The sequence below is a fragment of the Bubalus kerabau genome, chromosome 18 (genome assembly GCF_029407905.1).
Source record: "Bubalus kerabau isolate K-KA32 ecotype Philippines breed swamp buffalo chromosome 18, PCC_UOA_SB_1v2, whole genome shotgun sequence".
NCBI lineage: Eukaryota > Metazoa > Chordata > Mammalia > Artiodactyla > Bovidae > Bubalus > Bubalus kerabau.
In genome coordinates this window covers 30,179,436-30,204,435 of record NC_073641.1, presented here as the reverse complement: position 1 = coordinate 30,204,435, position 25,000 = coordinate 30,179,436, and the positions used below count along the sequence as shown (strand labels likewise).

Sequence of the window (25,000 nt, the reverse complement as noted above, 5' to 3'; positions counted from 1 at the left end):
TGCTGCGGCATGTGGGATCCTCGTGGATCACAAATAGAACCCGTGTTTCCTGCATTGGCAGACCAGTTCTTTACGACTGAGCCACCAGGAAGCTCCTCTTCCTTTTTATTAATAATATTCTAAAACTTTGCATTTTCTATCTATTATAAAGAATATCATATTCTTTTTATCATATTATATTTATTTATTATTTATCATATTATAAAGAATATCATTTAGTTTAGGAATTGGAAGATGGTAAAAAATTGTTGAATCGATTCCCCTTTCTTTTGTAGCCTACAGTGTGTGAACGAGAGCTGTGTGTATTTGCTTTTCAAACCCTGGGAGTAATGAATGAAGCTGCTGATGAAATAGCAACTGGAGCTCAGGTACTAACACATGATACTAATGATTTTATATTTTGATTTGAAAACATTATTTATTCTGCCCTTCTTTGGGGGCAAATTTTTGATAGTTTCTTGATGCATTGAAAAAGCAAACCGGCATTTGATATTTTTAGATAGACACTGCAGCTTGCCAACTTTATCTAATGTATTTTGTCTTTTTACAGTTGGCAAGAGGAGAAGTTAAACCAACTTTAATTGTTTGAAAAATAATTGCATTTCTTTTATATGTGGTGAAACTGAGCTACCGAAGCCCTTGCACTTGCATTATGTAAAATTTATTTGTAAAGTTACAGTGCCATAAAATGGAAGCCAATTTATTTTTAAAACTTAGGTGAAAAGGTAATGGGCAGAACATGTAATAAAAAGAGAGCATTCAGTTTTACAATAGCAGTGTTTATGACATAGGAAGAAAAATATAAAAACAAAGAAAAAACTTGGAAGTAGAGCAACATCCCATGTTTCTGGAAAGGAAAAAAAACAATTGTAAAGATGTCAAAATGTATTATATCATGTAATTCATTAAAATTTAAATTAGTATTTGTTCATTTATTGAATATGACTGAAATACTAATGGATGAGAAAAATTCCAAAAATCAAAAAATAGTGAATGTTAATTAAGGGAGGCTAGACCAACCAAACACAAAACCATATTATGTAATCCTGTAGTATTTTAACAAAACACAGTACTGGCAAGGAAAGTACTAACTAGAAAGTCTGGTAATCCCATAATTGTTCAAGTTTTAAATACATTTTTTATATATTAAAGGAGGTATCACATCATGTCATAAAATAAAAATGGTTTAGTGTGATGGAAGCAACTGACTTGCAGCAATGGGGGGAAGAAACACTTTTAGGTCTTTATACTTGTGTGCAAAATCAAATTCTAAAAGACTTAGACTTTAAAAGTTCAAGTATTACAAGTGTTTAAAAGTATTATATCTCAACAGGAGAAGAGTCAAATTAAGCATATACCACTTATGTAGGGCATCCGGTTCATGCATTTATGCACATATAAGAAATCATAAAGAAAAAAAACAAGAGATCTGAGTCCGTACATATTTTACATCTTTTACTTGAAAAATATAGTGAGCACTAAGAGCTAATTATGAAAAAGTGTATTTCCTACTAACTTAATTACATGGAAGCTCATAAAAATTGAGAGGAAAAACATGAATATCATTACAAATTAATACAGGAAAAGAATGCACAATTCACAAATATGAACCTGTAGTTAGTAAAGAAACATGAGAAAATATTTACCTTCACTAAAAATCAAAGGAAACTAAATGTAAGAGAATTTTTTAAAATTCACAAAGATGGGTGGGAAGAATGATCATACAAGAGACATATGGTCATCATTTCAGTAAATATCAAATGCCTGCTGTGTAACAGGTGGTACACTAGACTAAGATAAAGCAGTTAACACAGACAGCCCAGGCCTCATGGACTTACACTCCCTTAACCTAATTATTTCACTAATGAGCTAAAATGAGATGCAAACACTTGATGAAATTTTAAGGGTAGTATTTGTGATGTAATGAGCTACAAATGAAAATGATGCAAACAGTAGAACATTGACCAGTTGTGATATGGAAAAAATGATTCCATGACTAAAATAAACTTTAAAAATCCAGCTTAATATTACCTTTGCATCCAGTGTGTGCAAATTTGCATACTGAAAGTTCTAAGAATCTCTAAAACTGAAGAAAATGACTAGCCTTTACTTAGAGGATTTCTCAAATGTATCTGACTGTGGTGAGTCTTTTCTTTTTTTAATGTAAAAGGTTTTCTCATCCCTTGGAAACTACTAATATTGTACAAAAAAGAAAAGATACTTTAATTTATGCTATGTATAGCTATATAAAAATAAACTTTACACAGGTGTATATGAATATGCATACACAAATACATGTATTTTCACATGGGTATATATGTATGTGTGTATGTATATGTATATATGTATAATTATTTGAGTAGTATGGTTAACATTTAAGCATTTTACTGGATGTAAATTGTCTTTCATACAGTTTAAGCAGAGAAGAAAGTAAAGCCTAGAAATAAGGCACAATTGATTAGAAGGAAAATTAACCTCTTAACAGTAGGCTAAGTTGATAGAATAATAGGTGCTTTTTTCCCCTCTAATTATAGATACATGTCTAAAAATAATGGATCTTAAAGTGAAATTATGTTTGGATTATGTGACAATAGTAACAAAACACAAGTTTTCACTTAGATCAATTTAATGATTTAGCTCTAAAGATCAATATCCAAAAAAAAAATTTAGAGAATTTAGTGATTCTACTTGAATGCCAATGCAGAATATTCTTTTAACCTCTTTAAAGATATACCCCAGAATTCTGGCTGTAATCTTAGAGATTACATGTAAATGGATTTTTTTTCTAAATAGCACTGTATCTCTGTGGTCTTGTTTCATCAGCTGACTCTTGAATTTTTCATGGGGCTCTGAGGAGCTCTGGAGGTTGCATGAACATTCTTTAGAGGGATCTGTAGGAGACTGGTCTGGGATGAGAGTGTGTCAACAGCTGGGATTCCAGGCCTCCAAATACTGCTTTAACTAGAAGGCAGCTCCATTTTATTTTATTTCTTTTATGTACTGAGGCTCTTACATACAATTTTCTTAAAAAACAAAAAAGGAATTGCTATTGAAATGCTTGAAAGCCAGTGGTCTCTAATTTTAAATTCACCTCTTCTCCAAAAAAAACACATCATTTTATTCCATGGAAAAGTTATCATATGCAAACAGAATACAAATTCAAAAACTGTAGTATAAACCTTTCTTTGTGCCAAAATTCCAAATCTGACTACTGTAATAAATAAACTATCAATATGGTATACTTTTATTTCTAACTCACACAACTGTCTGGTTAGAATATTTGTTGGGTAGCTCTGATCATTGAAGGAAATGGATTCGGTCCACCATGTGGGTCTGCTGTTTTCAACATGTGGTATATAGTAGAAGGGAAGAGAGGAAAGGAGCACTGTCTGTCCATCAGCTCAGCCCCTTTCTGCTTATTGTCCATGGGTTAAGATCAGTCATATGGTCTGATGTAGACAAAAAGGGTAGAAATATTGCTTGCAGAGCAGCAATATTTGGAAAATATTGGAAAAAATTGGAAGCAGTTGCTTCCAAGCAGTAGCCCTGTTATACCTTGGAAGCAATGTATGAAACTTTGGTGGACAGCACGAAATTTTGCCAGAGTAGTTGTACTGTTACTTTGAAGTTAGTTTAGGAAGTATATTGACAAAAATATTCTATTAGTTAAATTCTCTACCCCTACACCTATTATTTTCATAATAATTTACTTTTAAATTGTTGGCAAAACAATGTAGTTATTTGGGTAGTTTTGATTGGAAGCTTTTGGCTCAAGGTATTTAATTAAAATTTTTGATTGAAAGGGGAACATTTATCAGGTTATTATTGTATCCATGTTTTGCCTTTTTTATTGTTGTAAAAAAGACATAACATAAAATTTACCACACTAATCATTTTTAAATGCACAGTTTAGTAGTGTTAAATATATTTACATTGTTATGAAACAGATTTCTGTAACATTTTCATCTTGCAGAACTGAAACTCTTATTTGTTCAGACACTCCCATTTTCCCCTACCCCCATCCCTGGTAGCCACACTTCTTTCTGTTTCTGTGAATCTGATTACCTTAGATGCTTCATGATTATAGTCAGTAGTATCTGACTTTCTGTGACTGTCTTATTCGCTTAGCATAATGTCCTCAAGGTTCATCCATTTTATAAGAGGTGACTGACTTTTCCTTCTTTAGGCTTAATAATATTCCATTACATGTGTCTGTAGCATTTTGTTTATCCATTCATCCATCAATGGATATTTTGGTTGCTTTCATCTCTTGTCTATTGTGTATAATACTGCTGTAAAGATGTTTTCATTTTCATTCTTTTGGATGTGTACCCAGAAGTGGGATAGTCACTTCCAGCAGGACCCTTATGGAATTTCTATTTTTAACTTTTTGGAGGAATCTCCAGACTGTTTTCTGTAGTGGTTGCACCATTTTACAATCCCATCAACCCTGCACAAAGGGACCGATTTCTCCATATGCTCACCAGCACTTTGTATTTTCTGTTTTTTTGATAATAGTCATCCTGATGGTTGTGAGGTGGTATCTCATTGTGGTTTTGATTTACATTCCTCTGATGACTCAATGGACATGAGTCTGAGTGAACTCCAGGAGTTGGTGATGGACAGGGAGGCCTGGCGTGCTGCGATTCATGGGGTCGCAAAAAGTCGGACACGACTGAGCAACTGAACTGACTGACTGATGACTAGTGATGTTGAGTATGTTTCATACGCTTTTTGGCCATGTGTATATCTTCTTAAAAGAAATGTCTATTTGGTTCTTTTGCCCATTTTAAAATCAAGGTATATAATCCTTTGTTGGTGAGTTATAGGAGTCCTTTATGTACTTTGGATATTAACCACTTATCAGATAAATTATTTACAAATTTTTCTCCCATCCCATATTGCTTTTTTCACTCTCTCGATTTTATCCTTTGATGATAAAAGTTAAGTTTGGTATAGTTGTACTGCCAATTTTTGTTTTTGTTGCCCACGTCTTTGGTTTTATATCTACAAAATCATTGTCAGATCCAATGTCATGAAGCTTCTCCCCTGTCATAAAGTTTTCTTATAGAAATTTTAGTTTAAGGTTTTATGTTTAGATTTTTATTCTACTTCAGTTACTTTGTGTGTGGTGTAAAATAAAGGCCCAGCTTCATTCTCCTGCATGTGTATATGCAGCTTTTTCATTATCATTTGTAGAAAAGACTTTCTTCTCCCCATTGAGTGGTCTTGCTTGGTACCTTTGTCAAAGATTATTTGACCACATACATAAAGGGCATGTATTTTTACAAAGTTTCAAATGCATACTATGCCATATAATTTTTTAAGATATTTATAAAATTGTACTAATTCTTGACTCCAAAAATTTCAAAAAAGGCTCTTTTATCTTACTGATGAGTCTTTCTTAGGAATTCTTGCTTGGGTTTTACTTTACTAACAGGCCAGATCATGCTGAAAACAGTTTGTATCTGGGTTAAGGTGCATCTTTCTGGGGTAGAAGGGGTGTGGGCATGGGAGAGGAAAACAAAAAGGAGGGTTTTATTGTATCTTTATTATTTGTTAAAATTGATTAATTTATTAATTTTAATTGGAGGCTAATTACTTTACAGTATTGTGGTGGTTTTTGCCATACACTGACATGACTCAGCCATGGGTGTACATGTGTCCTCCGTCCTGAACCCTCCTCTCAACTCCCTCCCCATCCCATCCCTCAGGGTTGTCCCAGTGCACCGGCTTGGCACCGGCTTTGAGTGTCCTGTTTCATGCATCAAACTTGGACTCGTGTATTATATCTTTATTATTATACCTGTTGCTTAGAATCCAGTTTGTGTGCTCATACACAGATAAATGGAATAATGTGGTAGAGACATATTAGCTGTTTTAGTTGTACCATTTTCTGAGTAAGTCCTAGGGGTATCTATGTCTGTGTACTTTGAGGGGTGTTATGTATAGATCCTGTACTCTATGGCTTGAGTGCTGCTGATTGTTTTCAGTCACTGGAAATGCTAGATGCTGTAATTGGGTGGATGTGTTGTGTGAGTATACACACGTCAGAGTGAGCCTTACTGTCATCAGGTCACAGTGCCTCCTCATCAACCACATTTTAAGAATCAAAAATTGTCCTACTCTTACTGTGCATTGTTTAAATGCCTGTTTCAAAACTTTCTGGTGCTATCTTTCCTTATAAAGATTAAGTCAGCTGCTTCCTTATGAGGTCTCTTGTCATCACACTGTAGATACATGTGTTCTGATGAGCTCTCTCTACTTAGTATTGGTTTTCTTGATTGGGTTGCTAGAGCATATTGTTTGGGGAACTAGGGAAGGGAGCCATGCTCTTAACTGCTACAAAGTACTGCCTCTTAGAAAATTGTGCAGAAGAATCATAGAAGAACATAGGAATAAAATCATCTTATTTAAGAAGCCATCGGTCTTTAATGGCCTTTGTCAGAGGAGAGTAGGAAGAAGTGAGATGATGTCAGGATATTTATTTTTCTTGGAGTAGGTCGGACTCGTTCTCCGTAGTTTCCTTCACCCAGAATGGTTTCTTCCTAGACAGTCACACGTCTTCCTCTCTCACTTCATGTCTCTGTAGAAACATTACCACATTTCCTGGCCACTCTGAAACAGTCCCCTCTACTGCCTTGGTCTCGAAAGCCTGCTTTATTTTTTATAGCGTCTAACACTGCCAGGAACTGCCTTTAAGCATATATTTGTTTAACTGTTTTATTCAACACACTTTCTCCTTGAAATGTGAATTCCACACGAGCACGGGCCTGTCTTGTGCACTGTCTTGCCATGGAGCCTGCAGTTCTGTTAACACGTAGTATGTATTCATGACAAAGACATATTAGAGACAGAGATAGTAAAATGTGAGGAGTTGGAAGCAACGCGTATTAATTACTTTAAATTAATAGTCAAGCTTGGTCAAACTTAGTCTAAAGCCACAAATTAAAGACTTCAGAGATTAATAGCTATCTTGAGTCTTTCCAATTAATTACCATGAGAGGGAGAAACAATGGCAAAACTCTTGATAAAACCTGAAGGATAGTAACTATCTTATGTATGTATTTCAAGGTGGTAGATCTACTAGTATCCATGTGTAGGTCTGCACTGGAATCTCCTAGAAAAGTTGTCATTTTCGAGCCATATCCTTCTGTGGTAGATCCTAACGATCCTCAGATGCTGGCCTTCAACCCCAGGGTAAGTAATCACCCCTGCGCAGCACCTGTTTCCTGTAACAATAATGGAGACTTCAGTCTCACTAGCTTTCTTATTTCTTAGCTGAATTACCATCTCATCAAATCCACGACCTGTCGTGAACTCTATATCTGTTTAGCAAATATGATTCTTTTCTACAAATTTGATTTACTTCCATCTTGTCTTTCATGTACCCTGTTACTTCTCTCCTTTTCTCCTTTAAAATCACTTTCCTAACTTTACTGTCATGAAACTAGACCCATTTAAGATCAGACTCACATGCTGATCTTTACTCATTCCAACTGCACAGAAGGTAGGTAAATAGCTATAATCAATTGGTTTATAATGGTCAATATGACTTTTAATTTCATCACATTTTTTTTTGAGATTATAACATATGTAGTCTCATTTTAAGAATCATGAGTAAGGGGACAAATTTTCCCTTTTCTTTCGTGTTTTTATTTCACCCTCTCTTGCCCCCCCTTCCTCCCCAGTTATCTGAAGGTTACTAAAAGTTTAATTACTATTGTGGATCAGCTGTCATTTCTTGAGACACCAATTTCGTAAATATTCATGGAGGTTAGGCAGAATTCTTCTGAAATAACACAATTTTCAAGTTGCATGAGAGACAAAATTGCTTCAGTTTCTATTATTACTCATCTTGAAATCATTTTATGGAAACAATGACTGTATAAAATTTCCTAGGAAAAACTTTCCTTCTTTCATAAATGGTAATAGCACACATATTTACAATATTCTTAAAAATGAATTATCTATTGAGCATATGGTGTCATTTACACATTTACTAGTCATACTCTTTTGGTAACAACCTTCTAATCAAAAGAAAATAAAAGCAAGATGAAACTATAATATTTAAAGTGGATTTTCGTGTTTCAGAAGGATTCTGTGCTTACTTTATTCACCATGGCTCAACTTTTTAGTAGTGAAAACAAAAATCAGGAGCCTAATAGCTTTTTTGTACTTAGAGTTTTTCCCCTGTAAGCTGAACATGGTTTTATGTACTGACACTTACAGTGAAACTGGCATTGTTTTCTTTTTCCTTCCCTCTGACTCAGTTATACATGCTATGTCCTTGAGCCATCTATTAAAGTCTTCCCTTTTATGTACACCACACACTCATTGCTTTCAAATTGACCCTGATGGAAAATGCAGGTACAGAAATAATATGTTTGTCTAGTGATGTGCAGACTTGCAAAGGCTTGTAGTGAATACTGTTTTTCCCCCTTCGAACAGAAGAAGAACTATGATCGAGTAATGAAAGCATTGGATAGCATAACTTCTATTAGAGAAATGACACAAGTAAGTATATCATCTTGTGGTCTTATATACAGTTCAGATTTGCTTGAGTGAAATGATATTTTTAAAATATCTGAGAGTACTGACCATGCAGTAAAATGAAGACTTTTCTATTGTGTGAGAGTATAATTAAAATCATAAAAAATTTAAAATTGTTTTGTACTAGGATGTTTTAATGAAATCACATCAGTGTTTTGGCATGCTACCACTGTCATTTTGGAGGGTAATTGCATAAATATAATCCTAACTCTCTGTTCTCAAACTCAGATGAGAATTTGTTGGAATATCTTAAGGCAAAAGTTAAATCTGGTACTATCTTCCTAGACAGTCAGTTTTAATTAATGGTAGTAATTTCAAAGCATCATTTTAATGTTAAAATAAAAACAAATATTCTGTCAAATATAAATTGCACATAAATATTTTAGAATATTTATACAAAATCTCAAAACAACTTTGAAAGACACCAGACTCCTTGAGAGCTTATATTTTTGACCATTAGGGAGGCTTTGGTGGAAGAGTTTGATGAGCAAGGATCTGGGTTTATTATGAAAGTCTAATATGTCACTGGGCTATAGTCCAACACTTGGAAAAGCACATCTTATTGAATTATTGAGGCCTTTCTGCTGCCAAAGACTTGGAGAAAGGTTTAGGGCTCATCATTATAAGTAGAAATTAATAACCTGTAATTGACAACAACACGCATAGTGGGTTCTGTTTGCATATGGTGCTTTCAAGGCTTGCATTGCCCTAGAGGCCCTTGCAGGTTTATAATAAGTGTTACTCTCAGTCATTGCCTTTCTCTGGGGAGGGAGTAGTGATTTCTCCAGTCTTGGGGTCCACAGAGCTTCTGTGCCACGCCCCCCTCCCCCTACCATCACATCTACTCCATTTGCAGATGTGCTGACAAAGTACATTTTTATATTCCCAAATTTGATTCTTAATTCTTGTGATACTTATTTATGAAGTCAAATATTCATTCATTCAACAAACAGTAGGTGTCATACAATGGTAAATAAGAGATATTTTAATTCACAAGTTATATTATTTGCTTAAAAGCCATCATTCTTTCTAGCTGTTTTTCTATGCCCTTTCTACATTTTCTGAATTCCTTTTCAAACAAATATGTATTATTTGTATAAGGTAAAGAAAACAATCAAAACATTTCCACTGAGGGGGAAGAAAGAACCTACTGCAGTACCTTACCCATGATTATACACTTTTAGTCACCAAAGACTTTGGTATAGAGTATTTGTACTGTACCATAGATCCAGATCATTCTTGGTTTTAAGAATAGCTGCAGTCTCTGTCTCTGGGATCAGCTCTGTGCCAAGAATTGCCTCCTTTATTCTGGGTCATGTGTAAGCTATTTTAATAGGAGGCAATGGAGATGATTGAGTGTCAGCTTGGGAGGTTAGCGGCCCACCTGGTATAATTTCCTCATCAGTGACATGGCTTGTGACCTTGGGCAAGTTGCTTTATTGCTTGATGCCTCAGTTTCTTCTCTGCTGAGATGGTAAAGAGTAATGCTGCATCCTCCTTCAGCATACACCTCATAAGGATGCTGTTAGGTTTTATTGCATCAGATGCTTTAAACCTCTCCAAATAAACATAACATTATACTGTCCTATTTTCTAGAATGTACTGCCCTATAGATGAGACCTAAATTGCCACAAACAGACTGCCTTTCATTCTATGAAAAGGTTAATTGTCTGGGTGAATTCCATCAATACTTTTAAAAGAAGGAGTTGTCTTCTTATGTAAATCTTGTCCAGATTTTTCATGGAATGATCTATCCAGTGTCAGTACCCTCAGATATGAGCACGATTATAGCTATTACAAGTTTTGCTTTAATGTCAGTTAAAAGTTAAAAATGTCAAAGAGAGACCATACACTTGTAAAGGTGGCAAGACAGATTTAATCAAGTACTGCAGTAGAGGAGAGAGATTAGCAGTGTGAGCTGAGGTCACCTCTGAGTAAAACAAGGTGACCAAGGTTTCTAAGGTGAAAACAAAGAGGGAACAAAAAGGGGCTACAGAGAAGTGAAAATAAGAGACTTTGGGGAACTGGAAAATTTCACAGGAGGTAAGTAGAGAACTACTGAATGGTTAGCAGTGTGGGTTGGTACCTTTTGTGTTTTGGCAGCATTGGGTTTTCTTGAGCAAAGATTCAGCAGGAGTCCAGGGAGTTGGCCCAGTGCATGGAAGCCAGGTTAAAATTTGATTTAAGCCTCTTATCCAAATGTTCTGGCAAGTCTTTTGTGCAGTGTGGAAAGTCAGAGTTCATGTCATCTTGGGGAGAAGCAACTAGGGTAATGGTCGTTGTTATCATGTCACAACCACAAGTCTTCACATTTAACTGGAGTAGACATACCTGTTAACGGTGATTTTCCTTTTGCAAAAAAAAAATAAAATAATTGAAGAAAAATCAAGGAGCATAATGACTTTTTTTTTCCAGGCACCATATCTGGAAATCAAGAAGCAGATGGATAAACAAGACCCCCTTGCTCATCCCTTACTGCAATGGTATAAAATTTAGTTTTCCTCTTAATGAAAACAGCATCATTTTCTGTTGCCTGCTTTAAGGCAGGGGGGTGGAGACCTGCAATGCTACAGTTCCTCAATCCTATGAGGACTGGTGATTTTACAGTCCAAGAGTCCTTAATGACTTCCACTTTAATTAAAACTTGTACATCACAAGGGGAAGAAAATGCTGTCATATGCAATACACGGATATACTGTGTGGTTGACTCTATAGATTTAAAAAAATTTGACTATATTACATGGTGAAGCCATTTTGGCTCATTTAATTTTCAAGTTAACTAAGTGATCAAACTGTTTTAAACACTTACTGAAAATCTTTCTTAAATGTATGTTTTGTATAATTTGCTCCCATAACAAAGAGAGTATAAATTTGATAAACTCTTCTTTTGATGACTACAGAGGATGTTCTGTTGCAGAGAAAGTCTGTTGAGGGCCACAGCATTAGCTCAGCATGGATACTAGAAGAAGAGTTAGACTAAGAATAGTTAAGAAGTGGGTTGAGCACCCATCTTGCTCTACAACACTTACTTCAAGTAATTTGCCCTCTGATTTCTCATCTGCAAAAAGAAAACAGTAGTATCTACTCACCGTATCTTTGAGGGTTTTAGGTACGTCTCTCTGAAATCACTGACAAGTAAAGGCTGTGGGATTCATCATGATTATCATGCAATAAGACAAATGTGAAGACTATACGAGATTGATCTGAATGAGTACTTATTCTATGCTAACACCAGGAAGTTTTTAAAAAAATATGTAAAGATCAGGAAAGGAGAAAGACTCTGGCTACTCATGATCATAATTAACTTTCACTTACACAGAACCTTACAAAACATATTAAATTTATTCTAGTAAAATCATGACAAAAATTAGGTTTTACAAGTCTTTCATCTTTGTACCTTTCATAATTTATTATTAAAAATCTGATGAGTAAAACAACACATAGTTGTTTCTTTTTTAACCTTTCAAATTCTCAAAGTCATTTTCAGAATGAAGACAAACATCTCAAACATCCAATCTTTCTTTTTAACCCTAAAGTCAGCTTGATTTTTCAGTTTTAATTATTTGTGATCATTTCCTTGAACTTGTTAGTCGCTCTTCTTTCAAGCAGAGGGAAATTTACCAACATGTTTTACAATTTGTTTAGTTATGATTTTCTATGCTGACAAGTATAAAGCAATTAGTTCTTTCAAATACCTAAAGTTTTGATTTTTTCAACTTCATTGTCTTACATACAGTTAACATTTTGTATGTAAACCACAGTATGTGTCAGTGCAAAGATGCTCAAATATTTATAGAAAGGAAAAAAATCTCCATGAAAACTCATGCTTAGTTAGACATGGTAGAAAAGAGCAGAGAAAGCAGATTGTGCTTCAAGTTCTAATCTTAGATTGTGGTTATTAAAAGTTATATATCTTAAGTTTTAAAGAGCTACTTCTTTGTTTTCTCAGATTAAAATATTATCTTTTTTTTATTACATCAGCTCTTTAAATTGTTTGAGGAAGTGAAGCAGAATGATGTAATTAGATAAAATGATTACTCAGTTCATGTCACAGCAAAAATAAGTTTTAATCACTTACCAACTGAAGAAAAAAACTTTAAATATATGTGGTGTATATTTGTGACTGATGGATTATTTCAATTAATTTCAGGGTTATTTCAAGTAATAGGTCACATATTGTGAAACTGCCAGTTAACAGGGTAAGTTGTTTCTTCACATATATATACAGAAATGGGAGGGCTACTTATTGGTTGTGATATGTTTAGGCAGCCTCTCCAGGAAATTGAAGGAAACTCAAGCTAAGCCTAATTCTTTGAAATGACATATGTGCTCCAGTTCCAGGTTTTTCCAAGAAACCAAATTCAATTTCAGGCTGCTGCCCTGAGCTTTTAAGTAACCGAGTCAATATGAAATCATTTAGTTATTCCACATGTGATAGAAAGAACATTATCTAGAGATTGCATATTTTTTATCATTGTCAGTTTAATGTTGGCACAGCTTCACTTTTCTATATCAGAGGAGATACTGACTCCAGATATCTTACTTATGGGCCTAATGTGCTTACAAAATTAAAAAAGAAAAAAAAAGCTCATGCAGTCTGATTTCAGTTCTGGTCGTTACCCAGGAGCAGTATCTAAAATCTCAGGTCTGTCATCTCTGAATCTCTCAACTGTGAGATTCCTGTATGTTAGATTCCTATATAAGTACATATAATCTTAGGTGGAACAGCAGCAGTTAGAAATTTGTGTCAAGCTGTATATCAAGAAGCTAATTCAAGAGAGTCTGTTTTACTTTTTTTCTAAGAACAAAGGGGAAAACTATAATTTGAGTGTTGGCAATTTCTGATTTTACAAATATATGCAAATAAAGCATAATGATGATAATTTTTGCAATTCTAAAATCTTGAACTAACTTTTCTGCTTAGCAAACTCAGATATTTCCCCAGTCAAATAGTTTGTGGATACTTAGGGAATTCAATAATAAAAGTCTCAAAAAGAAATGTAATTAGGAAGGCAGATCTGCTTGAATGTGATTACATAGCATATTCCAAAGCTAAATATAAATGACTTTGGATAGTCTGTCTCCTATTCCTTTTCCATTAGCCTAAAGAATTATCCTTCATATCAGCAATTCCATGTGATTTATCACTTATGCAGGGGTTTTGTTAAATGAATGATCCTGTTAATATAAATTATTATAGTTTGAAAATATATAATACGTTAAATTTGATATGTTTTACTGTGCCCTTATTTTCAATGGCAGCAACTGAAGTTCATGCACACACCCCATCAGTTCCTTCTTCTCAGCAGTCCACCAGCCAAAGAATCCAATTTTAGAGCTGCTAAAAAACTCTTCGGAAGCACCTTTGCATTTCAGTGAGTACAGCTTACTGTTGAGGGGTGTGAGTTCCCTGCCCAGTCTTCCATAAATGCGGGGGGAGGAAAGCATCCTCTTTTAGTAGTTGGTTGGTAGCATAGGACAGTCACTACATGATGCTTGACTAGGAAACTCAGGGCTATGAGAAGTCACCATGGCTTGTTATATTGAGACCCATTAAAACGTCGTTGACTTCTGATTTTGCTTTTCCTTCTCTTTCCCTGTGTTTTAGTGGCTCACACATTGAAAACTGGCACTCCATCCTGAGGAATGGTCTGGTTGTTGCTTCTAATACACGACTGCAGGTACATTTTCTGAATGGCTTGACGCGATCTCATAATTCTTTAGTATGGGAGTTCAGTAAGCAGTCCTGGTGTTATGTTTTCACTTGCAAAAGGATGAAGCACATGTGCTTTAAACAAATCACACTGACTTTCTAATGGACATTCATAATTTTCACAAAGTCAAGCAGAATTGATCTATATACAACATAGGGATGAAAAGAAAAAGAAAATTGAGTTTCCCTATGAGAAATAGTAAAATCACTTTAAACTTAATTAGAAAAAAAAAAAACCTGATGCTGGGAAAGATTGAGGACAGGAGGAAAAGGGGGAGACAGCAGATAAGATGGTTGGATAGCATCACCAACTGAATGGACATGAGTTTGAGCAAACTTTGGGAGATAGTGAAGGACAGGGAAGCCTGGCACACTGCAGGCCATTGGGTCGCAAAGAGTCAGACACAACTTAGCGACTAAATAACAATGACAAGAAAAAGATGATCCCCAAAAAGGTAAAACCTTACAAGAATTCTCTCTGCTAATCCAACACACATTTCTTGAACACTATCTCACTGTGAATACTTCAACAGAAGGAAAGGTGGGGCTAAGAATAAACAAAGTGGAGGAGTGGAGATTGGACACCAAAGAGCCATAGACTATCTGCCTTTCAAGCCCCAGGGCAGCACATGAGCAGGATATAGTGGTGTGGTCCTCATCTTTATGCCCTTCATCTCCAGCATTCCACCCCACTCATTTTTATCTGATGATGTAAGGAGGTCAGGAAATGAGATCCTCAACCCAGTTACCAGTATAAAATTACAAACTCTGATGACAGTTGGGATGATACAATTAAATATAAATGTCCATAAGTACAAATTGATTGAATTAATATTTGGTTCACAATAAAAGGGTATGAGGGCCCTAGAACATGGAAGTAATATTAGAGAATTCTAATTGTTCTGGGTAGTACACTAGTCAGAGTTTCAGTTAATAAAGCACTCTGTAACTTGAAAAATTTGAAGGAGGAGAAGAATGGGGTGACAGTGTTGTATAATGAAAATCTGAATAGGATATTTTATTGATACTCAAATAGATGAGTCCTAATCAACCTTCTGTCACATATGTTTCAGCCTGTTTTCAGTGTTTTAGAGCCATTAACATACTACTCCAGTACATTATACTAAGTGACTCTCTGTCATCGATAGGATGGAAAATCTTCTCTAAGGATTTTTTTCCTTGGCTGTCATTTTCCATATATCAATGCATTCTTAATTTTAAGGACAAAGATATTAGTACTCTTCTTAAATTCCAAATAGACCTTGGAATAAAGGCTTTAACATTTTCTAAGAGCTAAGTCTTCCAGCATGAGACAATGGTCCTCTCTTGCGAAATATTAACACTTAAAACCATGAACTGACAGCTTCCTCTCCTGCCTCTTTCCATTTTAGCTCCACGGTGCAATGTATGGAAGTGGAATCTATCTTAGTCCAATGTCAAGCATATCATTTGGTTACTCAGGTAAGCTTGTATTCCATTTCTAACCTCAAATTTATTAGGGTTTTACTGTTATATATTCCAGGTGGTGGTGGTGGTTTAGTCACTAAGTCGTCTCTGACTCTTGCAACCCCAGGGACTGTAGCCTGCCAGGTTCCTTGTCCATGGGACTCTCCAGGCAAGAATACTGGAGTGGCTTGCCATTTCCTTCTCCATTTCCTTCTCTTTAACCCAGGAATCAAACCCAGATCTCTTGCATTGCAGGCAGACTCTACCAACTGAGCTATACAACCTTTTTATCAAGTGAACAAAGCTTATTTGATGTATTTGTATTAAATTCATTTGATAAGTGTCAGAAATAAAAACAAAGCTCACATGCCAAGATTTATAATATTTCCTCTAGTGGTATAACATGGAATATATGTTTTGTTAATTTCAAAAATTGACAAATTTTAATGTTACTTTTAATTTTCAGTCATTTCTATTTTTATTCCATCTACATGAAACATTGATAATATAGTATGTACAAAGTATTATGGAGAGAACTGCAAAGTTTATATACAAATTAATCCACTATCATTGAATGTAATTCTGTACCATGCCAACTTCTTACCTTTGGATGATTATGTTGCTGTTCAGTCACTCAGTCATGTCCAACTCTTTGCGACCCCATGGACTGCAGCACGCCAGGCTTCCCTGTCTTTCACTGTCTCCTGGAGTTTGTTCAAATTCATGTCCATTGAATTGGGTTGTATTATTATATATCCCATAAAAAAGTTTTAAATGATATGGAAAACTTAGGTTTAGAAAGACACCCTCAAAACCATATTACTTGTTGACGATTTGTTGTTAATATTTTGGTGAGATTGTTTTAATTTTGGAATAAATTGAAAGCATGTGCTAAGAAGGAGCCTCGTGAATTCAAAATATGGCAAGAATGATTACCAAATTGTTAGCATCTGTAATATTTAGGTAGTAAAAATTTGGGGTGTTTTTTCTTTGAAATATTTCTTTGGAATATTTCACTTTGATCAGATTTTTTTTTAAGAACAAAAATGTATTGTTTAAGTATAAAGTAGTTATGTTCTTTGTTTAGAAAGATGGTAACGATAACCCTGTATGCAAGACAGCAAAAGAGACACAGATGCATAGAACAGTCTTTTGGACTCTGTGGGAGAGGGCGAGGGTGGGATGATTTGGGAGAATAGCATTGAAACATGTATAATATCATATGTGAAACAAATTGCCAGACCAGGGTCGATGCATGATACAGGGTGCTCGGGGCTGGTACACTGGGACGACCCAGAGGGATGGTATGGGGAGGGAGCTGGATGGGGGGTTCAGGATGGGGAACACATGTACACACGTGTTGGATTCATGTTGCTGTATGGCAAAACCAATACAATATTGTAAAGTAATTAGCCTCCAAAAAAAAAAAAAAGAAATTGAAAGTACACAGAATGGTATAAAATAACAGATGAAAAATTTTCCTCCTTTCCTACAGTCTCAGTGTTGAGTGCATTTCCCTTTAGACTTTTAAATGCTTTATGTTTGGCCTTCTGTATGCCTGCATATATATAGTTGGTTTTGCTTATGTGCTTGTGTGTGTGTGTGTGTGTGTGTGTGTGTGTGTGGTTACATGATTCCATTAAACGATTTCAGGAGATGTTGTTCATGTGGTACCTGTATGGCAAGTTTCAAGATCGTCATGGTATAGAAAAGGAGACTTAGAGAGGTCTAATAACTAGGGGAGCATTAACCAGGCTCACCTCTCTGATTGTTTTGTCCAAGTTCATACTCTTTCAGCCACAGCATCTGATTTCTCAGAGTTCTATCCTGACCTTTTCCAGAGTACATGTCCTAAGAGGACATGTATGCCTGTTATGACTCAGCGTCAAAAGTCTTATGGTGCCACTTCCCATATACAGATACTGGTCAGAGCAGTCACAAGGCCCTCCAGATTCAAGGGCTGGGGAATTAGACTCCATTTCCTGATGAAAGAGCAGCGAAGTCACATAGTTGAAAAGCATATTGTTGAGAAATATTGTTGCAGTGATCTTTGAAAATACAATATGCCCAAATAACACTAGGAAAATAAATATCAGAAGAATAAGATAATATAGGAAAGAAAATAACATAGTTCAGTGGAGAAGATGATTCAAATCAGCTGAAGTCAGACTCTAAATCTTACTAAACCAGAACACAATAAAAAAGTAATGTAAAACCAGTTTTAATAAATAAATGCAACCTCAGCATAGATAAGAAAAACACAAGTGCTGTGATTTTCTGCTTCATATCGTGGTGTACAGACTCTTTAGATGGGTTCATGGAAAGGTTTGTGGGGGATACAAATGAATGTGAAATTTGTCTGTGTGAATGTACATCTATCTGGAAGAAGGATCCATAGATTTCATCCAATTCTTTACGTGTCCTTGATCTGAAAAGAAAAAGTAAGAACCTCTACCATAAGTTCAAGTACCTCCATACTTGATTTTGAAGGCTGTAGCTATAGGAGGTAGAGAGCAGACCAGTGTCTGCATATAATAGCCTCTGCCTTTCCCTCAAATAGGGCTTCCCTGGTGACTCGGACGGTAAAGAATCTGCCTGCATTGCAGGAGACCTGGATTCGATCCCTAGGTTGGGAAGATCCCCTGGAGAAGGGAATGGCTACCCACTCCAGTATTCTTGCCTGGAGATTCCCATGGACAGAGGAGCCTGGAGGGCTACAGTCCATGGGGTTGCAAAGAATCAAACATGACTGAGCGACTAATACACTTTCACTTCCTTCAGAACTGTCTCTGAAACCTTAGGCCTGTTTCTCAACTTGACTCCACCTACTTGTGTATCTTTGGGAGAATGTCTACTTTGGAAAATGCTTATGTCACACCATTTGCAATTTGGCCCATAGACTTTACCCATTTTCATTAAGCCTTTTATTGAAACAGCAATTAACAGGCGTCTCAACTTCAGGATAGTAGATGAGCATTGTTTTTTTAAAGTATAGCTACAAATATACCTACTCTAAACAGATAGGAATTTTATTTCTATTTTGTCTGAAATATTTCACAGTAAAAAAGCCATGGAGTTAACAGAGTCTGGTAAGATTTGTGAGTATCTTAGACAAAAGGACTTAGTTTTCCTTGATTAGGAGGAATAGTAAATTCTATAGGTATTGAGCATATATCAGCAACTCATGAAGAGGCAGTATTAATATCTTTTTTAAATCATTCCTATTTCCCACCCCTTATCTATTTTCTTATCACCAGATGATAAGAATGAAAGTTTGGTCCTAAAAGCCTTTTAAAATCAAGTTTTAAAAATGTTCTGATTATATCAACTTTATGCAAGAGGTGAGCCTATCCTTCTTTTCAACACAAAGAAAAACAAACTGTACTTTCCACTTTGTAACTTGACCAGAACTTCCACACCCACTGACTTTCCTCCCTCCTTGCTCAGGGCACAGTGGCTGATCCTTCGGGAGCCCTTTGTGACTGTCTGGGGCTCGACGCTGTCAAGCCTTTGCCTAAAGTGGAACTTGGCAGTGTAGATGGATTGTATTTTGAGCTGCATCATACAGCTTTGTCCCTAAATTATTACTTTGCTAATGTTTTTAGGGATGAACAAGAAGCAGAAGGTGTCAGCCAAGGATGAGCCGGCTTCAAGCAGTAAAAACAGCAGCACATCACAGGTATTGTAGCAACTTGGGTGACTGTCTCTGATGGGTGAACTCTAGCGTCCTTAGCCAGCAAAACTTTGATAAATACTCAGGCTTTTTAAATCTGCAAAATTATTTTAGACATTACTCATGCAGAAACAAAACTCACCCTAAAATATAATCATCCAGATGCCTTTATTCAATCAGTATGCAGCAAATATTTATTGAGCTTCTACTAAAATGCTGGACATCTCCTAGTCATTGAGCTATAGTGATAATCTACAATAGACAAATCCTCTTGAAACCTGCATTCTACTGAGTGATATAAATAAATTAAATATGGGACTTCCTGATGGTCCAGTAGTTAGGAATTTACCTTCCAATGCAGGGGTTGAGGGTTCAGTCCCTAGTCAGGGAACTAAGATCCCACATACCTACAGACCAAAAAACCAAAACATAAAGCAGAAGTAATATTGTAACAAATTCAGTAAATACTTTTAAAATGGTCCACATCCAGGAAAACTTTAATAAATTAATTAAATATTTATTTTAGTAAAATTTCAGATGGTGGTAAATCTGGATAAAAATCAGGGAAAGAGGTTGCTGAATGCTATGGATTGAAGATGGAACTTGAATGAATGTTAAATGGGATGATGGGGAAAGAATACTCTGAGAAGGTTCTAGTTGAGTAAAGAACCTTGACTCAACTTATTGGATTGAGTAAATAAGTAATGAGTGCACGAGCCATGGTGCTCTCTGGAAGAAAGAACATTACAGGCATAGAGAAGAGCAAGCACAAATCCCTTGTTATTTCAGGGAAAACAAGCATTTTGGACAAATTACAATCCATCTGATGAATAATGTAACTTTAGATTTTTTTTAAAAAAGAGTGTAGCTAAGCTAATATCTGAAAACAAAAACAAACCCCCAGATTTTCTACATGAGATGTTTCTGAAACCTCTGTGGCTTAATGTGTTATAAAAATGGGATGATTTTGAATAGTTAGGTGATCTAGAAAAATTGATTGTAATGTTTGAAAAGATAATGCAGCTTTGTTTCCCTCTAAACAGAGATGCTAGACTTCCAGTAAAACTAAATTTGAGTTCTGATTCTGTGTTGTGGCTACTTTTAAGTATTTTCAGGTCACTTATTTTGAAAGTGATTTAATTATGATTATGTACAGAAATTAAGTGATGTAACAAATATAGATTGACATTAAGAGATAACTCAAGGATATTACTGCTAGTTGAGAAAGGCCATTTTTTAAAACTCTGGTGCTATGTTAGTGACGATTACTTTTTAATGATGATTCTTTTCACTTGAGTGACTGTTCCATTTTTACTCTAATTTTTAAATTCTTTTGGAATTCAGTCACAGAAGAAAGGACAGCAATCCCAGTTCCTGCAAAGCCGTAACTTAAAATGCATAGCCTTATGTGAAGGTAAGTTGAAAGTTTTATAGTCCTCATAGCATTTATTCTCAATCTTACCAGTATTTAAGAATTTAAGTGTGTTTACAAAATGCTCATAATAGACTAGTGAAAGCTTTGTTCCTTAGGACCATCTCAAAGAGCATAGATGGAAAATACAACAGAGATCATAAAGGTTAAAACAAAGAGCACAACTGGCAAGGTTTCAAACAGTGCTATATTTTATTCTTGGCAGCTATCTCAGAAGAGTAATTATCTCTTTCTGATCAAGTATTGTTCATCTCTATTGTTCATCTATACCCCTTCCTCTTTATGTTGGTGTCTGAATGTATAATACCATGAAAAATCTGAAAGATGAACTGAGCACTGAGTAGATAACCCAGGAAGTCTTTCTTGTCTACACTGAAATTATTCTTCTTTTCTGAACTTGGGATAGAAAATTGATGGGTGATTATCAATATCATATATTTTCCTTTGTTCTTGCTTTAAAATCTGACTTTGGCTAAAAGTTCATTTTTTCTTCTTCTGTTGGGAGTTTTGGTAACCACTGTTAACTGTCTTTTAGGTTTTTCAACATTTGATAGTTGTAGAGGATGCTAGCTTACCTTCTACCTAGTTCCCAAGTCAGGACCTGTTTGCCATCATAAATACAAAGTGATTTCCTTCCTATTGTTACGCTAAGTGTGTTCCAAACATAAAATTGCTACTTGGCATTTCACTGTTTTTATTTACATTTTTTGATAGTTTAATAAGATGAAACATTTTTCATATGTTAATTTGTACATGCATTTTTGCTTTTGGATTTCTAAGAAAAGGGATATCAGATCAGATCAGTCACTCAGTCGCGTCTGACTCTTTGCGACCCCATGAATCGCAGCACGCCAGGCCTCCCTGTCCATCACCAACTCCCGGAGTTCACCCAGACTCACGTCCATTGAGTCAGTGATGCCATCCAGCCTTCTCATCCTCTGCCGTCCCCTTCTCCTCCTGCCCCCAATCCCTCCCAGCATCAGAGTCTTCTCCAGTGAGTCAGCTCTTCGCATGAGGTGGCCAAAGTACTGGAGTTTCAGCTTTAGCATCATTCCTTCCAAAGAAATCCCAGGGCTGATCTCCTTCAGAATGGACTGGTTGGATCTCCTTGCAGTCCAAGGGACTCTCAAGAGTCTTCTCCAACACCACAGTTCAAAAGCATCAATTCTTCAGCACTCAGCCTTCTTCACAGTCCAACTCTCACATCCATACATGACCACAGGAAAAACCATAGCCTTGACTAGACGGACCTTTGTTGGCAAACTAATGTCTCTGTTTTTGAATATGCTATCTAGGTTGGTCATAACTTTCCTTCCAAGGAGTAAGGATCTTTTAATTTCATGGCTGCAGTCACCATCTGTAGTGATTTTGGAGCCCAGAAAAATAAAGTCTGACACTGTTTCCACTGTTTCCCCATCTATTTCCCATGAAGTGATGGGACCGGATGCCATGATCTTCATTTTCTGAATGTTGAGCTTTAAGCCAACTTTTTCACTCTCCTCTTTCACTTTCATCAAGAGGCTTTTTAGTTCCTCTTCACTTTCTGCCATAAGGGTGGTGTCATCTGCATATCTGAGGTTATTGATATTTCTCCCTGCAATCTTGATTCCAGCTTGTGTTTCTTCCAGTCCAGCGTTTCTCATGATGTACTCTGCATATAGGTTAAATAAACAGGGTGACAATATACAGCCTTGACAAACTCCTTTTCCTATTTGGAACCAGTCTGTTGTTCCATGTCCAGTTTTAACTGTTGCTTCCTGACCTGCATACAAATTTCTCAAGCGGCAGATGAGGTGGTCTGGTATTCCCATCTCTTTCAGAATTTTCCACAGTTTATTGTGATCCACACAGTCAAAGGCTTTGGCATAGTCAATAAAGCAGAAATAGATGTTTTTCTGGAACTCTCTTGCTTTTTCCATGATCCAGCAGATGTTGGCAATTTGATCTCTGGTTCCTCTGCCTTTTCTAAAACCAGCTTGAACATCAGGCAGTTCATGGTTCACATATTGCTGAAGCCTGGCTTGGAGAATTTTAAGCATTACTTTACTAGCGTGTGAGATGAGTGCAATTGTGTGGTAGTTTGAGCATTCTTTGGCATTGCCTTTCTTGGGATTGGAATGAAAACTGACCTTTTCCAGTCCTGTGGCCACTGCTGAGTTTTCCAAATTTGCTGGCATATTGAGTGCAGCACTTTCACAGCATCATCTTTCAGGATTTGGAATAGCTCAACTGGAATTCCATCACCTCCACTAGCTTTGTTCGTAGTGGTGCTTTCTAAGGCCCACTTGACTTCACATTCCAGGATGTCTGGCTCTAGGTCAGTGATCACACCATCGTGATTATCTGGGTCGTGAAGATCTTTTTTGTACAGTTCTGTGTATTCTTGCCATCTCTTCTTAATATCTTCTGCTTCTGTTAGGTCCATACCATTTCTGTCCTTTATCGAGCCCATCTTTGCATGAAATGTTCCTTTGGTATCTCTGATTTTTTTGAAGAGATCCCTAGTCTTTCCCATTCTGTTGTTTTCCTCTATTTCTTTGCATTGATCACTGAAGAAGGCTTTCTTATCTCTTCTTGCTATTCTTTGGAACTCGGCATTCAGATGCTTATATCTTTCCTTTTCTCCTTTGCTTTTCACTTCTCTTCTTTTCACAGCTGTGTGTAAGGCCTCCCCAGACAGCCATTTTTCTTTTTTGCATTTCTTTTCCATGGGGATGGTCTTGATCCCTGTCTCCTGTACAATGTCACGAACCTCGGTCCATAGTTCATCAGGCACTCTATCTATCAGATCTAGGCCCTTAAATCTATTTCTTACTTCCACTGTATAATCATAAGGGATTTGATTTAGGTCATACCTGAATGGTCTAGTGGTTTTCCCTACTTTCTTCAATTTAAGTCTGAATTTGGCAATAAGGAGTTCATGGTCTGAGCCACAGTCAGCTCCTGGTCTTTTTTTTGCTGACTGTATAGAGCTTCTCCATCTTTGGCTGCAAAGTATATAATCAATCTGATTTCAGTATTGACCATCTGGTGATGTCCATGTGTAAGAAAAGGGATATAGTATTTAGAATAAAATTGTTCTTTAATTTTTTTCTTCTCTTTACAGTGATCACCTCACCTGACCTGCACAAACATGGAGAGATATGGGTCGTCCCAAATACTGATCATGTCTGCACAAGATTCTTTTTTGTGTAAGTGTAAAGGCTTAAAATCCTACGTTACTGTCTTCTCCATAAATGAGGTAATAGTGACTATATTATTGTTTGGTCACTTAAGCTGCCAAAATATAACAAATATTTTCTCATGTACTTCCCGGGTAGCTCAGACAGTAAAACGTCTGCCTACAATGCAGAAGACCCAGGTTCAATCCCTGGGTCAGGAAGATCCTCTGGAGAAGGACATGGCAACCCACTCCAGTACTCTTGCCTGGAAAATCCCATGGACCGAGGAGCGTGGTAGGCTACAGTTCATGGGGTAGCAAAGAGTTGAACATGACTGAGCGACGTCACTTTCTTTCACTTTCTCATCAGGGCTTCCCTAGTGGCTCAGACAGTAAGGAATCCGCCTGCAATGCAGGAGACCTGGGTTCGATCTCTGGATTGAAAAGATCCCCTGGAGGTGGGCGTGGCAACCCACCCCAGTATTCTTGCCTGGAGAATCCCCATAGACAGAGGAGCCGGGAAGGCTTAAAGTAGGTGGTGTTGCAGAGAGCCAGATACAACTGAGCAACTAAGCACAGCACAGCACAGCATTTTCTCATCAAATTAATGTTTTTGTTTTATTTTAATAAGCTGTGAAAAACATGGATGTTAAAAGCCATTAGCTTAGAAGATTTAGAAAAACACGGTCTCTTTAACCACTGTGTATGTATGTACTGTGTTGTTGTTTAGTCGCTAAGTCACGTCTGACTCTTTTGGGACCCCATGGACTGTCGTCCGCCAGGCTCTTCTGTCCATGGAATTTTCCAGACAAGAATACTGGAGTGGGTTGCCATTTCCTACTCCAGGGGATCTTCCCTACCCAGGGATCAAACCCACATCTCCTGCATTGGCAGGCGGGTTCTTTAGCATTAAGCCACCAGGGAAGGCCCCATATGTATGTATACATGTGTATATAAGTGTACATATACATACATACAGCTCTTATATGTATCTAGATAGATATACACATTAGATTACTTACA

At 36.4% G+C, this 25,000-nt stretch overlaps 1 protein-coding gene across 2 annotated transcripts in view; it reads left to right on the top strand.

The window, feature by feature from the left end:
* The window catches only part of PARP8 (poly(ADP-ribose) polymerase family member 8), a 201,204-nt gene that overhangs the window by 161,629 nt on the left and 14,575 nt on the right, over positions 1-25,000 (top strand). For both annotated transcript variants that reach the window (XM_055554414.1, XM_055554413.1), the window contains exons 16-26: positions 276-368; positions 7,075-7,200; positions 8,452-8,517; positions 10,969-11,036; positions 12,704-12,752; positions 13,816-13,928; positions 14,162-14,234; positions 15,658-15,727; positions 19,318-19,391; positions 20,730-20,799; positions 23,924-24,008. In XM_055554414.1, the coding sequence (XP_055410389.1) occupies positions 276-368; positions 7,075-7,200; positions 8,452-8,517; positions 10,969-11,036; positions 12,704-12,752; positions 13,816-13,928; positions 14,162-14,234; positions 15,658-15,727; positions 19,318-19,391; positions 20,730-20,799; positions 23,924-24,008 (887 nt within the window). The remainder of the gene's footprint in view (positions 1-275; positions 369-7,074; positions 7,201-8,451; positions 8,518-10,968; positions 11,037-12,703; positions 12,753-13,815; positions 13,929-14,161; positions 14,235-15,657; positions 15,728-19,317; positions 19,392-20,729; positions 20,800-23,923; positions 24,009-25,000) is intronic.